This window comes from Triplophysa dalaica, chromosome 3 (assembly GCF_015846415.1).
Source record: "Triplophysa dalaica isolate WHDGS20190420 chromosome 3, ASM1584641v1, whole genome shotgun sequence".
In the NCBI taxonomy this organism is placed as follows: Eukaryota; Metazoa; Chordata; class Actinopteri; order Cypriniformes; family Nemacheilidae; genus Triplophysa; species Triplophysa dalaica.
In genome coordinates this window covers 14,085,743-14,101,332 of record NC_079544.1, presented here as the reverse complement: position 1 = coordinate 14,101,332, position 15,590 = coordinate 14,085,743, and the positions used below count along the sequence as shown (strand labels likewise).

The window sequence follows — 15,590 nt, the reverse complement described above, 5'->3', positions numbered from 1 at the left end:
ATTTTACAACAAAAATATTCTTATGTGACATTTTATCTTAAAATTTGACTTTATAATTATTTACCGATAAAACTGCACTAGAAATCACTGACATTATTGAATGTTATTACACAATTGGTTTATTTGTGTATTATAATATAAGAATGAGGTTTTGAGCATCAAACAATCACAATTACGAGCATCATAAACCTTGATTTCAATCTTATGGCCATTCACAGATAATATTAAAGATATCAAGTTTTTTATCATGTGTTTTTACATTATGTATATGTTTAGGCTATATGTAAATCACAGAAACAAATACAGGGTTATGAATATACAGTTTTCACACTTCATAATGGGTTATAGTAGCTATAAACACAGAGATAGATAGATAGATAGATAGATAGATAGATAGATAGATAGATAGATAGATAGATAGATAGATAGATAGATAGATAGATAGATAGATAGATGATAGATAGATAGATAGATAGATAGATAGATAGATAGATAGATAGATAGAAAGCACCCTCAGATTCCAGTGAGCAATACACCGATAGGCTACATGGGAGGGAGCGATGCTATTTAAAGTGGGTAAAATAACACAAGATCTTTAGTGCTGAGTAACCGCCTCCAAACAAACATCACAGGACCAGCCATCTGCATCACGGATTAAAGAGACAGCACTGACACCAGACACGGACAGATTGTACAAAACGGAGAAGAAACGTTCTGCATAGGACAAAATGGGCAAAGATTACTATAAAATTTTGGGAATTGCGAAAGGAGCATCGGACGACGATATCAAAAAGGCGTACAGAAAACAGGCTCTGAAATGGCACCCTGACAAAAACAAAACCCCTAATGCGGAGGAAAAATTCAAGGAGGTCGCGGAGGCTTATGAAGTTCTTAGTGATCCAAAGAAACGAGAAATATATGATCAATACGGCGAAGAAGGTATGGCTCCCTCATTTCATCATAAATAACAGCAAATTAGATTTTATCCTCACTGCCCGATTCTAGCCTGTTAAACGTATTACAGCTCTAAATACAGAGAGAGATTATAAAATTAAATCACATTCATGGTTTTATTGTCTTTCGGCAAACGGCGACGTGCCGCGTAATATTACTGTAATTGTATATCGAGCGTATTTGGATGTTACTAATGTTACATAAGTATCACTAACGTTATTTAAATGTCACTAAAAAGGTTACATTTATATCCGATGTGTGCTAACGGCTACAGTAATGTAGAATCTGGGGGGCTGGGGCCTAAATCTTTCAGAGCTTTATAAATGCAGTTTCTCTTAAATCTGTTCATCTTTAGGTCTTAAAGGAGGCGGAGGGGCATCGGACGGGCCAGGGGGTAACTTCACCTACACCTTTCATGGAGATCCTCACGCGACGTTCGCCACGTTTTTCGGAGGCGCGAATCCCTTCGAGATGTTTTTTGGGAGGAAAGTCAATGGACGGGACGACGATGATATGGAAGTGGACGGCAGCGATCCGTTTGGTTCTTTTACGAGTTTTAACATCAATGGATTTCCACGAGACAGGCACGTCGGCCAGGGAGGCCCGCCGCGCAGAAAGCAAGACCCCGCTATACACCACGAGCTCCGGGTATCTTTAGAGGAGGTGTTTCACGGATGCACCAAGCGCATGAAAATTTCACGCAAGCGCTTGAATCCGGACGGTCGGACCTTGAGAACCGAGGACAAAATCCTCACCATTGAGATCAAGCGTGGTTGGAAAGAAGGAACTAAAATCACGTTTCCGCGAGAAGGCGACGAATCTCCTAATACCATTCCCGCAGATATTGTGTTTGTCATCAAAGACAAGCCTCACGCCCATTTTCGACGAGAGGGCTCTGATATAGTGTACCCGGTTCGGGTCAGTTTGCGTCAGGTGAGAACTTTCATCTATCTATCTATCTATCTATCTATCTATCTATCTATCTATCTATCTATCTATCTATCTATCTATCTATCTATCTATCTATCTATCTATCTATCTATCTATCTATCTATCTATCCATCCATCTATCCATCCATCCATCCATCCATCCATCCATCCATCCATCCATCTACCTACCTACCTACCTACTTATCTACCTACCTACCTACCTACCTACCAACCTAGCTATCTATCTATGAAAAACTTTATTTGTAGGGTTCATGCAATATATCACAATTATGTAATATGTTGTTTAGACATGCAACACGTGCAGGATCAGCTGTTGTGTTATCACAGAAAAGCTGCTCGCCCACTGAAAGGTTACAAACCCATCAAAATGTACTTATATGGCAGACAGTCCTATGTTTTTAAATTAAGCTGCGTAGAGGTCTAAACTGAGGGTGGGTATAAATGAGGATACAATTATTTTTTTCACAAAAAAGAAGGTTGGCTACATCAACATTTTAAAGACGGACGACAACAACATTGCAGGATGATGTGTGATGTACAGTTCTTTTAAATGACTAACACTTGTTTTTTATTTTAGTCATTATGTGGATGCTCTGTCACCGTGTCAACGATAGACGGTAAAACGTGCAATATAAAGATAACTGATGTTATCAAACCCGGCTTGAGGAAGATAATTGCTAGTCAAGGACTGCCCTTTCCAAAAAACCCTGAACAAAGAGGAGACCTCATTGTGGAGTTTGACGTGAACTTTCCTGACAGTCTGCCATCTAATGCCAAGGATGTCCTGAAACGACACTTGCCAACCTCGTAAAGGCAGGTTAAATACACTTTAGTGACATTATATTTGAACGAATCAGTCCCATCCAGATGTGCACTATAATGGGAAATCAGATTTTGAGAATGTGCAATTTCTATTTTTATCTAATTGTTTTTCTTTGTACATATATGTGTAATACATATATGTATTTATACAATACAAATGATGTTGCATGGATATGTATGTCACTGCAAACATAAAGTGCAATCTATGTCTGAATGCAAATGTTTGGCTTTGGCTTCATGGCTTTCTGGTTGTTGTTTTCATTGAAATCATGCCATAGCCTATTGACAAGTTGTTCAGTTGAAACTTTGTACATTTACAGTATTACACATAGTAAATTAAAATATATTTAGCTTTTGGCCTTTTTCACGTAGATTCAATTACATGGATTTTTTCAAGGTGAAATCAATCTGTACTGACAGATCTCGTGTTTCCTATTTGAAATGAACGGATGACTTGCTTAAATGCAGTAAATTGTATGATGGAAAAAGTACTGTGAATACATGCCTTCAATCTAGCTGAACACTGAAGCAGTTAGCCAGACTTATATATTGCCTTTTCAGGTCTGATATGTCAGATCCTTTTAAATGTGAGTGACAGGATTTGCTCACATATGTAACTGTCTTTGACAGAGTCTAAAGTTATGCTGTGGGGTGATAGCATACAGCATTTATTAATGTCTTTGCATAATTATAATCAATTACATTTTCACTCTTTGGATTACTTATCAGTATCTCGTGTTTGGATAAAGTTTGAGTTTTCTGGATAAAGTCTTTATGATACATTTAATAAAAACCGAGGTAATCCTCTTTTAAAATTGACAGGATACGCTTTATTGAAATATCCACCAGAGGACGCCACAGTCGCACGTGAAAGGGGGAAATTATAGGCACGACAAAAACAGGTTTATTAGAATAAACCAGATTTGAGAAGTATTTCCTTGAAAATCAGTTTTTGTGAAAATAGAGAGGGCTTATCTTAAAATAATGTATACAAATAAAGCAGTAATAATAACCAACAGGGAGGAAAAGAGTTTTCCACACCTTACTAAATTCAGTCATGACCAGCGTAGCCTGCTACGTGTAGGTTAGTTTCCACGATGACCGGACAGTGAAAGCACACGGAACGGGACACGCCCGACTGTTATGTAATCCCGTCATTATAAATGCATATATTTACTTTGTAAACAAGATTATTCTTTTACGTGTATACATCTAAGGTTAAATTCTGCTTTCACCTATGTGAGTTAAAAAAGTTTGATAAACACCTGAGGCAGGTAAATGAGTTTCTAGATGACGTCACGGCGCTCGGTGCCGACTCCTTCCCGTAGCGCGCGCACGATTGGGAATCGTTGCCTATTGTTTGTGCACCAACGGTAGATCGGTATTTCTTATCCTGAATTTAACTGTTCCAGCCTTCCGGTTCGACTTTGAAGACGGAAAACGTGTGCACTTAACTAAAAGGACACATTCAACAGGTTGGATTTCTACTTCCAATGCTATAACCGTACCGTGAACTTCAGTCCCCCCGCGGATATACAGGAGCAAGCATGCCTTTGGGACTCCGGAAAAAGAAAAACAAGTCGAGGGAAAGCTCGAATTTGGTGGAAAACGAGGATGTCAGCGGACACGCAAGTGGAGGTGTCGCCGCGAAGTCCGCCGTGAACGGTGGCGGACTCCCACCTCCACCTGCCAACCAGCGACCGAAGCTGGTGTTCCACACGCAGCTCGCCCACGGGAGTCCGACGGGGAGGATCGAGGGTTTCACGAACGTCAAAGAGCTGTACAACAAAATAGCAGAAGTGTTTAACTTAAGCACGGATGAGGTAAATCTAAGCTTATACGTATATTTCAGTATCGTCGATGAATAATTCATGTGTAAAAAAATACACAAACGAGGTTGCAAATATTATGTCTTGTCGGAAAATAGTGCGTTTGGTGTTTGCATAAGGTGCGTCTGCCTGGGTACTCAAACTAAAATCTCTGAAAATATGACACGCCTCAGGCAATAGTTGACATTTTTGTTTCACTCATTTGCTCATCTTTTCTACTTTAGAAATTTGTGTTCGCTATGCCCTTATGCATATACTTTTGTGTAAACCCCTTAGTTTTAGAAGCTGTCTTATTAGAAATGTGCATTAATGTGATATACATTAAATGGAAAGAGCTGTCAAAGCAAAAATGCTCAATTTCTTTCAAGTTGTTCATTATTTGAATAACTTTGAAATAGACAAGCTTGGGAGCTCCTAATAAAAAGAGTTCCACTGTCTAAATACTAAGAAAACCTGTGGTGGTTATAATTGTGCCTATGAGTGTCCTTGGGACTATCACATGGGACCCTGCAGGAGTACTTAACAGGAGTAGACATAACTCATGTGCTTGCTAAAAGATCTACGGGGTACTGTATCCCAGAAACCAGTCAAACTAGTAGGCTAAACACACTGTTTGGCCAAACACATTGGATGGTATCATGGATTTCAAGGACATAGCAGGTCTTTTTGACGGTGTCCTAGCTCAACTGGAAAGTAATTCACTCCATTGCTGCTGTGGTTTTACATTTGTCCTGTTGTTTGAATGTAAAAGTTCAGGCCTGAGTGAGATGCTGAGTTCTGGGATGGTTTAGGAGCAGTGAATGTCCATAGAGGAAGTCCCTTACATCCTGTGCAGTGGGAACGGCCCTAACATGTGATAAATTGGTGGTTTCCCCAGAGAATAAAAAATAAAAAAGCTGTTATCATTTACCCGCATATTATCCGAAAGAAATATTTTGAGAAATGTCTCAGTGGTTTTGTGTCCATTCAGTGGAAGTCAATGATGTTTGGTTACCAACGTTCTTCAAAATATATTTTTTCTGTACTGCAGTCATACAAATTTCAAAATCTTTGGTTATATTTAGTTATCATGTTCCTGTTAGTTATCCTTTAAACAGGCTCGATTGTCATCTTTTAGCTTTCCAACTTTTTTTCTAAGTTTCTCTTTTTTTTTAATCATAACTATAACAAACAGCATTCACATAATTTCAATCATCAAAAAAAAGGAAGGAAACAGACAAACAAACAAACATTTAAATAATAAAATATAGCAAAACCACATACACACAACATGAAAAACCTCTTAAAGGCATCCTCTTACTGGACACAAGTTATAGATATTCTTACATAACTTCTATTATCCCATTGAATTTGTCTTCATTCTCATTTTCTATAAAAAATATAAAGGGGTTCCAAGCATATTCAAAAGCTTTATATTCTCCATAGTTTCTTACATATTTAGGACGATCTCTCTAAACCACCTCTCTATTCTTGGTGCCTCTAGCTTTTTCCAATGAAGTGCAATCCATTGTTTATCTTGCAATATGCTCATAGAAATAAAAGTATATAATCTCAATTTGATATTATCAGGATAGAAATGTAATAAAAAACCTTTGGTTCAAAAGGGACATTTACATCAATTTTTTTTGTTTATCACATTTTGCACTTTTTTCCAAAATTTTAGTATTTACTCAAACTCCCATACACAGTGAAAAAGGTACCTTTACATATATTACACTTAGGACAGGTGTCAGTAATATTATCATTACATTTATTTAATAATGCAGGCGTTACATAAACTCACATTAGCCAGTTATACTATAATATTTTTCAGTCTTGTATTGACTGTTTGTATTTGAGCATCCTGACAAATCTCTCCTCAATTATATGATGATATCTCCTCATTGAGATCCTAACCCCATGCCTCTAATCGTGATTTTGCATACTCCAGATTTCCAACTTTAGCTTATACAACATTCACAGTCTTCCCATACAATATTTATGTGACAAAATGACTCTTTGTCAAGTGACTCAAGGGCTAAAGTTTCCCAGCCTTTACTAGAAGCCAGTTGAATAGGTTTAACACAGGTGACAAAGACATTGGAAGTCTTCATCTGTAAATGTACCTGGTCAAAGTCTCTTTATTACCACGACACTTGAGATCTGGTTCACATGTTGGACTACGTGACTTCGTTATGTGTCTTTACATGGAGCCAATGGGTCATTTGTTTAGCATTTGCATGCAGGTGCTGCTGCCTGCTTAACAGCAAGTTTTGCTTTCCATGTTTTCGAATGAAGGCAGGCCAAATTAACCAGAATCTTTTTGCCGAATAATGGCAGAATTTCTGATTTCTTTTATATATTTCAAAATATTATATTGCATGTATTTGGGTTGAGATTTGATAGTGACCTGTAATTTCAGTCTGTGAATGAGTGGGCCTTACTACACTAGACTCAACATTTGCTTGAGGGCCTTCTATTGACAGCATGTTAGGACTAGTTCTTTTGTTTCCCTCTGTTTCTCTAAGACAGAAGTGCTTTTTCATCATCAGTTTTTTAAAACACACAAATGACCTTCCCATGCAGGCATTTTTACATAAACAGACTGATAATAACAATAGATTGTATGTTCAAACGATCCAGTGCTACAAGAAAATAACAGTCAGACCAGACAGCCTCTTCTCTATTCAATATTTGTTTGTACACAACATTTTATTAAAATGCAGGGTAATTTTGACCGATGTGAAATGTTGGCAAATACACAATGCAATGGTATGAAGTATTTCAATAAACATGTGTCTGCAGTTGCACTCAAGACCAGTGAAAGCAGTTGTAGAAAAATTATCATTTGCTTTGTGAAAAATTCAATTCGATGGTCAATGGTTTGACTTTTTGTTTTAAAATGCTGGATAGTTTGCGCAAGTCGTTTTCCGTATCGTCTAGTGTGACACACATGGTATATCGTGCCATAGATAATTTTTAATGTTTAAGAACATCTACTTTCCAGACAAAATTGTATATTCCAGTAAGGTAAGAGTTGATTGGTTTGAATCAATCATTGATAAATTATGTAATTTGATATTGATTAAGAAGAATGTGACAAAAGAAGTAAGATAACATGCTGCGGAGATGAAGGGACGAAGCCTACTGTTTGACCTAGAACATGTCCATGTTTGACTCAACCATGGGTTGAAACAACCGTGCATCCAAACAAAAATGTTTAAATAGTTAATAATTCTTAAATAAAAAAATATAAGCTCTTTTATTTGACTATATTCATATAATCCCATCATTTATTGACACGTAAACCTTTATACGTTAAATGTTTGGGGTTTTACTGACTGCTTTCATAGTACTGCCTTCAAAGCCTTCATTCATTAATCGTTTAACTTTAATACATTGCTCACCGTTTGTAAGGCAGTTCATTGTCCGTTTTCACAGCAGACCTACACCATTAATTTGGAAACCAAGCTTTGTCATGTTATGTTGTAATACTTGTCACCCACATGGAGAAGCTCTTCCTGCTCTGCGTCATTATGGGAATAGAATTAAACGTGTCCTTCGAGTAGCACCTGCTTTTGTTAGCTGAATGGAATGTGTTTAACACACAATATGAGTCGCGCCTCAATTGAAACTTGTTTGTATGGTTATGTTGTAACTCCAGTCCGTGTATTTACAAAAAACATGTTCAAGCTCGTAACTTAACATAAGAGAGTTTTACCTTTATTTTATAACTGAACATGGCAATTCATACAACCTTAAAGCGGTGTAATGTTTGTTAAGAAAAAGGTTAGTACTTTTCTTTCACATAATAAAGATTTTAAAGCATTCTTTTACCCCAGTGTAAATGGTTATCGCTGAAGAATGTTGATGAACCTTGTATTGCTGTTGTGAATGGATTTACACAGTAATATTTAAGCCAGTCAGTTAGTAAGCGGTTGTAATGAATGATTTGATGACTCCTTCATTCCATAATTTCCATCGACTTACACGTATATTTTGTGTTAAACCTGACCGCTTCAGCATTTTTCCCAGTTTTATGTTAATCTTTCAAAACTTCAACACCAGGTCGGGTTTTCCCTCCTTTAATAATGCCCGCTCTGTGATCGTTCATTCATTTTGATCAGAGGAGCATAGTGCCTTGCCAAGGCCTCAAAATAGCACCCGGTAACCAAAGAAACAGCCCTCCTGAGCTCCTTACATCCAAGAAGTCAGAAGTTTTTGTGGAAAATTACTGTAAGTTAATCGTTTTTGATTTTCTCACAAACATTATTTCAGGAATGTCAGACCGTTGCCTCGCACGGTCTGTGGGTGTGCCCTGTAATGAAGGTGAGATGTTTGCCAGTTTTAGGTTTTTCACACACAGCGTGGGCTGCAACGTCAGACTGAATCTAGCTGCAGAGGCCGTCCTATGACTCTTAAAACGTGCGCCGTTTGAGAGGATGAATGATGTCACTCGCAACCCGGGTAACGCTGAGTAGGTGTCTGTGAATCCACCCACAAGCCCACAGATAAGACACCAACCCCGTCCTCCCGTCTGCCAGGGCACAACGAAGCGGTCCAGCTAGTTGCCAAGTCCAGCCTTCTCCTCCCCCTCCAGTTCGTACGAAAGCTCCACTCTTAATCCCAGGCCTTTTGATATGCTCTGGTAACCAGGGAAACAGTCTTGTATGCATGTCAGCTGATGTGTGTCTAAAGTGCCTACAGTGCACAAAAGGGGGAGTAAACAAGTCGTCTTTGTTGAAGCCTCTGCACCACCAAAGGTCAGAATAAAAGCTGATAGGGACTGATCGTTTCATTTTTACCCCTCATCAAATTGTGTCCAAAGGTTGTTTTTGGCGAGCAGTTTTATTAGCGGAAGGTTCAACCGAAGGTTACCTGTTTAAAGTGGGCCAAATAATTATTGACTGAAATGTTTTGGTTTGTCTTCAATTGCTTCTGCACTACATCGCTGTTAAGGTTCGAGTTATGGTTTCCGCTAAAAAACATTTAGTGCCACGTTCACAACTCACAAGTTAAGCATTATCGTTCATTGAAGCTGTATATCAATACTTGCCTGTAGTTAATAACAGTCTGCTAATATATGACTGTAACAGCGAAAGGGACCATTTTCTTTTATGCAACCGTTCAATGAACAACTGAATGTAAGAGTGTCCCGAAAACCCTCATGTTCCTCAAAGAAGAAAGTTTCTAAATGGTATTCCTCTAAGAATGGGAAGACACTTTAACACGGAAGCAATTATACACTTCACCTTTAATAAATCTAGAAACAATATCAAGTTCCCTGGTAAAACATTTCCTTGTTGCTGCCAGCAGGTTATACTGAAATCTATCATTAATTAACACAGGTGACGCTATCAGTGTCTGTGAACATTAGATTTTTAAGAATAAACATTAATTTGTCTGCATTTGGAGGTCAACAAAACAAAGTTGATCACACTAAACACTGTTAATATATACAGACGGTATTGTGGGTGGGCACTGTAAATACTCAAGTGTTGATATTTGCATTATATTTCTAGAAGCATCTGTGAGTAACATTGGTGACCTAATCATCTGACTTTTTTTGTGGCTTACACTAGGCGTATAAAAGCATAACACCCTTTATGGGTAATTAATATGAAAATGTCAAGAAATGTTCTGCACTGATTGTGGGGGAAATCAACTGATTTAAACGGGATCAAATGTGTTGCAAAAATACAAAAGTACCGTGCTAATGCTTTTAAGGTGAGCATACTCTGGACAAATCTTTAAGGATTGTAAATTGATCAATTAAAAATCCTAGTAGAAAAACAATCCTACAAGATTTGCTGAAAAGGATACACATTTCTTCTAGTTTTTCTAGTTAGTCCACAGTACACACATTTTTTGTAAGTCAAAAGAAATCTTTTTGAGATCTATATGAGTTTTAAAATCCTGAAAGATTTACTTGAAATTCCTTTTGATGTCCTGCAGGGACATTCATTCAGCTGGTAGTAGGGCCACTGCCCAATGCCCTTTTTTTTTTAAGTGCTATAATCAGGTCCCGGTTGACTCTAGCAACCCAGAAAACGTGAAAAATAAGAACCCAGTAAGTTTGTTTTTGTGTGCCTTTCCCTGCAAGCTTGAGCCTGCTTGGACAGCTTATGCCCTCTTACATCTAGACCAGTCCACGCTAGCCCATCTGCCCCCTGGTTATCCAATGTTCTTCGAGAGCATCGTGTCAAGCTCAGATCGGCTGAGAGGAAGTGGCGCTAATCAAATAATCCTGCTGACCTCTGTCTCTTTCAGTCTCTCCTCTCTTCTTTCTCCACTGACGTCACCTCTGCCAAAACTTGTTACTACCACTCAAAAATCAACAGCTCACCCGAACCGTGTACCCTCTTAAAAACCTTCTCTGCTCTTCTTTGCCCGCTTGGCCCCCCACCTTCATCGGACTTAACAACAAATGATTTAGCATCTTTCTTTGTAGAGAAAGCTACAACCATCAACATTCAGTTCACTGCGCCACCTGAACATGCACAAACTCCAGAAGCCTGGTTGCACTCCTCTTTCTCTGTCCTGTCTGAAGCTGACATTTCCAAGGTCATTGCATGGTCCAAGGTCACCCTATTACGTGCACACTAGAACCTTGTTCCCACCCATCTACTTCAAGTCATCTCTCTATCAGTTGTCCTCGCTCTGACCCATATTATCAACTCTTCTCTAACCACTAATACATTTCCCTCAGCTTTTAAGGAGGCCCGTATAAACCCACTGTTAAGGAAACCCACCCTTGATCCTGCACTGCTAGGACACTACAGACCAGTATCTCACCTCTGCTTCATTGCAAAAAACCCTTGAGCGTGTGGTAGATGAACCACTCTTCTCATTTCTCAGGCAGAACAACCTCTTGGACTGCAACCAGTCTGGTTTCAGAGCGGTCATTCCGCAGAGACTGCACTGCCCTGAGACTGGTAAGGGCGGCCTCTAAATCACCTGAACTCATCCTCCTGGATCTATCTGCTGATTTAGACACTGTCAACTACCACACACTTCTCTCGTCCCTGAAAACTGTGGGTGTCTCTGGAGTGGCGCTACAGTGATTCAAGTCTTACCTCTCGGATAGGTCATTCAGAGTATCCTGGAGAGGTGAGGTCTCTGAGTCCCATTATCTCAGTACAGGGGTACCCCAGGGCTCAGCTCTGGGACCGCTGCTCTTCTCCATATACACAACGTGCCTAGATTCTGTCATTCGGAAACGTGACAAAACTAAACAAAACCACCACTGGTTCGGCACCCCCCTATCTTCACTCGCTCATTCAGATGTATGTACCCGCCCGATCCCTGTGCTCTTGTGGTTCCATCCCACAAAGGTAAAAAATCACACTTTCTCCGGATGTGTTCCACGACTCAGGAACAATCTCCCTCTTGCCACAAGATCAGCAGATTCCGTAGCTGTCTTTAAGAATTGTCTAAAAACACATTTCTTCTTTTAAAAATACTGACATAGATCAGTTTCTACTGAACCTATGCGTTATTGTTTTTTTGGCACAAATTGCTTCCATTATATTCCCTACTTTGTATGTCACTTTGGATAAAAGCGTCTACTAAATGACTAAATGTAAATGTAAATAAGTGTCTCTATGTGTGACCCAGCTAGTCAAATTTTGTGATTTCCTGTTTTTCTTTTATAATTAATCCTACATGATGTAAAGAACATACTGTGAAAATACAACTTGGATATCTTTGATATGATAGAGTAAGCCATGTCAAAGACTGAAATCATATAAGTGAAATGAATGCTTGAAATTTTGATACTTTGACACTTTCTTATGCCCTGTTTCACAGGCCTAGGTCATATTCCAGACTAAAATTAAAGTTTGAGGTGTCTAAACCGAAAATAACTGAGATATCTTTGTCAGTGCTTTTGTCTCAAGATGCAGTAATGTTTTAAAAAAGCAACTTTAATATCCCAATTTAACTAAAGCATAGTCCTGATTTACGAAACCAGGCCAAAATCTCATGCATTGAGAGTTTTTCTTTTTGAGTGAAGTATTCCTTCATTTGTTAACGGAAAATCCTCTGAATGTTGTACTTTTGCAGATCCTATTTTGCACACTCAACACCCACAAAATTGATATGGAAAAACTACTGGGAGGGCAGATCGGACTGGAAGACTTCATCTTCGCTCACATTAAAGGTCTCAAAAAGGAGGTGGAGGTGTACAAGTCGGAGGATGCGCTTGGACTCACCATCACAGACAATGGAGCTGGATTTGCCTTCATAAAGGTAGAATGAAATGCTTTTTGGATCTTACTAGCCTTGGAATCGCGTTTCTCTGTGTAATGCGACAGCTTGTCATAGTTCTAGTGCTGTCCCTGTACAGATAATGATTTGCATATTTTTAAAGGTAAACAAATTTAGAACCTGGAGAATGTTTTATCAATGTTTTTCCTCAGCCCAAAACAATCCATCATTTACCCTTGTGTCTGATTCTAGATTTGTTTGGCAAGGTTGGCTAATTTTCTGCAAAGCCCTGCACACTGATTTTGTATTTTTCAGAGAAAAGTGTCTGTTGTATATCAGACTTACGTCGTAATAGCTTGCAACAAAACATACTAATGCCATTGAGCATGCAACAAATACACTTTGATACTGTACTTATTCTGACACATAATATTTTCTTCTTTTAAAATGATCTATCCAAGTTCACCAACTCAACCTCACAAATTGTTTCTGTTTCTTTGGCCGGCAGCGGATTAAAGAGGGCAGTGTGATGGATGGGGTGAAGGTGATATGTATAGGTGATCATATCGAATGCATTAACGGAAAGTTCATTGTGGGGATGCGGCATTTTGAGGTGGCACGAATGCTGAAGGAGCTGCCCAGAGATCAGTCCTTCACCCTCAAACTGGTGGAGCCCATGAAAGCCTTCGGTTTGTCTTATTTATTCACCTATAAAGTACCACTGGTGTTCGTATTCTTGAATGTCGTCTGTATGATTCTTATCATGTCAAACATTCAGAAAATTGAGGCTCAAAAACACCCCCTTAAAATGTATTGTGTGAACTTACATGTTTAGAATGGTATAGTATAGAATTGTATTGCATTGCGTTCAGTGCACGTTGGTTTATTTGTTCATTTCTTTGCAGAGATGCTTGAACCAAGGTCAAGGGGAGCAGGCGGAGCCAAATCCTCAGGAGAGAACAAGATGGGTTCAGGCAGAGAAACACTCAGATTGCGCTCCAAGGGTCCCGCTACAGTCGAGGAGATGGTAACAGTGTTCTCTCATTGATGATATTTGTAAAAGTATCAGGCTTTAAGGAGTAGTCCACCCAAAATGAAATGTATTTTATAGTTTACTCACCCTCATGTCGTTGAAAACTTGTATGAAACTTCTTTCTACTGGGGAATACAAAACAAGATTGTTTGTGGAACTTTGGTTAACAGACATCATCAGCCCCGATTAAGTTATATTGTATGGAACCAAAACAACGGAGACCATTTTCAAAATATCTTGTTTTATGTTCCACAGCAGAAAGAAAGTCATACAGGTTTTGCAGGACATAAGGTTAAATAATGATGAGAATTTAATATTTTTACACTCACCAAAGTTAACACTGTATCTAATGCTTCACTATGACTCCACAGCCCTCAGAGTTTGAGGAGAAGGCAGTAAAGAAAGTCGATGACCTTCTTGAAAGTTACATGGGCATTCGAGACACTGAACTGGGTGAGTCTTTTAAAACGTTTACCCACAGATAGCTGAGAATTGCTGAAATTATTACATTGTTACCACAGAACAATGTTTTCTTTGCATTCATTTATCTGCATATGCAAATAAATGACTCCCTTGCTTCTGCTACACAGCTGCAACAATGGTCGAGGTAGGCAGAGACAAGAAGAACCCTGATGAATTTGCCATGTCTCTGGACCAGGCCCTGGGTGACTTTGCCTTCCCTGACGAGTTTGTGTTTGATGTCTGGGGGGCCATTGGCGATGCCAAACAAGGACGGTTTTAAAACGCGGCTACACACAAACCCCACTACACATTTGAAGAGCTGATATCAAGAGGGTATGGTTTGCATATGTGTAGTTAATAGCTAGCATACGCAACATCTCAATTTTGTGATCAACAAAGTTTTTACAATTTAATAAAAAGTAATAAATAGCACCGCTGTATTTTTCATGACATAAGACATTTTGCAGCCTGTCAAAGAGCGTCAGTGGCATTTAGGCACAAGGTTTAGCCTATCAGGACACAAATGTAGAGAATTGTTTTTGTGTGGGTAGCCTGTAGATCATATTTAACACAAGCGAGGGAACGGGTGATGTTTCAAACACTCCTTTGCATATAGAAAATTTTGTATAGAATTTTGTTATTCATGAATAGTCTTTTTGAATATATTGTAATCTTTAATTTATTTTGCTTATTAAAAGGGGCAGACCCTGAAGTGGAAAGAACCGAACAACTGCAGTTTTAAGAAAGTTAGAGACAATCTTAAGTAGACGTTTATCATCGTAATATTTTGTAGTCATTAACAGTTTAGAACCGTGCATTTTACATTATAAGTAGTGCCAACCAGACATTTTACAAATTAACTGATAGCACATTGTTGATTTAAATGTCATGAGCTTATTCTACAATACATTCCATTAAGGGATCAATTTTTATGATAGATTGTATGTTTTTGTGTGCCTTCACTGTTGTATGTACAAGTTAATTTTGTATGAAAAATTTATGTTGTGCTCAAATTACAGGTTGTAACCTCTGCCTGTTGTTCACATTTATTAAAGGAGAAAAATATGCCAGAAAGTAGTTTGTGATCTGATCGTTCACTATGATAAACTCTTAAGTTATTCTTTAGTAGTGTGTCACTATCATTATTATCAGTAGTAGTGACAAATAGTTCCAAAAGCTGTTGTGATCTTCATTAACTGAGGTATTGCCATTTATATATCACACACACACATATATTAATTGTAGGTAAAGCCATTGTGTAGAACCATGTTGGACAATGCTTGTAGCAACTCAAACATGAAGTGAAAATGGAAGTATGGTTTCTATTTTACAGCTCCTAGTGCTGTTTTCAT

At 38.5% G+C, this 15,590-nt stretch overlaps 2 protein-coding genes across 2 annotated transcripts; both read left to right on the top strand.

Annotated features, from left to right (window-relative positions):
* Nucleotides 1-585: 585 nt before the first annotated feature.
* dnajb4 (DnaJ heat shock protein family (Hsp40) member B4) lies at nt 586-3,546 on the top strand. The gene is made up of 3 exons (XM_056743382.1): nt 586-939; nt 1,310-1,887; nt 2,483-3,546. Exons 1-3 carry the CDS (start codon nt 729-731, stop codon nt 2,714-2,716), a joined length of 1,023 nt encoding a protein of 340 aa, XP_056599360.1. The 5' UTR covers nt 586-728; the 3' UTR covers nt 2,717-3,546.
* A 376-nt stretch (nt 3,547-3,922) lies between these two features.
* On the top strand, nt 3,923-15,363 carry gipc2 (GIPC PDZ domain containing family, member 2). Its single transcript, XM_056744573.1, has 6 exons — nt 3,923-4,550; nt 12,600-12,785; nt 13,252-13,432; nt 13,649-13,770; nt 14,148-14,229; nt 14,367-15,363. Exons 1-6 carry the CDS (start codon nt 4,275-4,277, stop codon nt 14,516-14,518), a joined length of 999 nt encoding a protein of 332 aa, XP_056600551.1. The 5' UTR covers nt 3,923-4,274; the 3' UTR covers nt 14,519-15,363.
* Nucleotides 15,364-15,590: the final 227 nt, after the last annotated feature.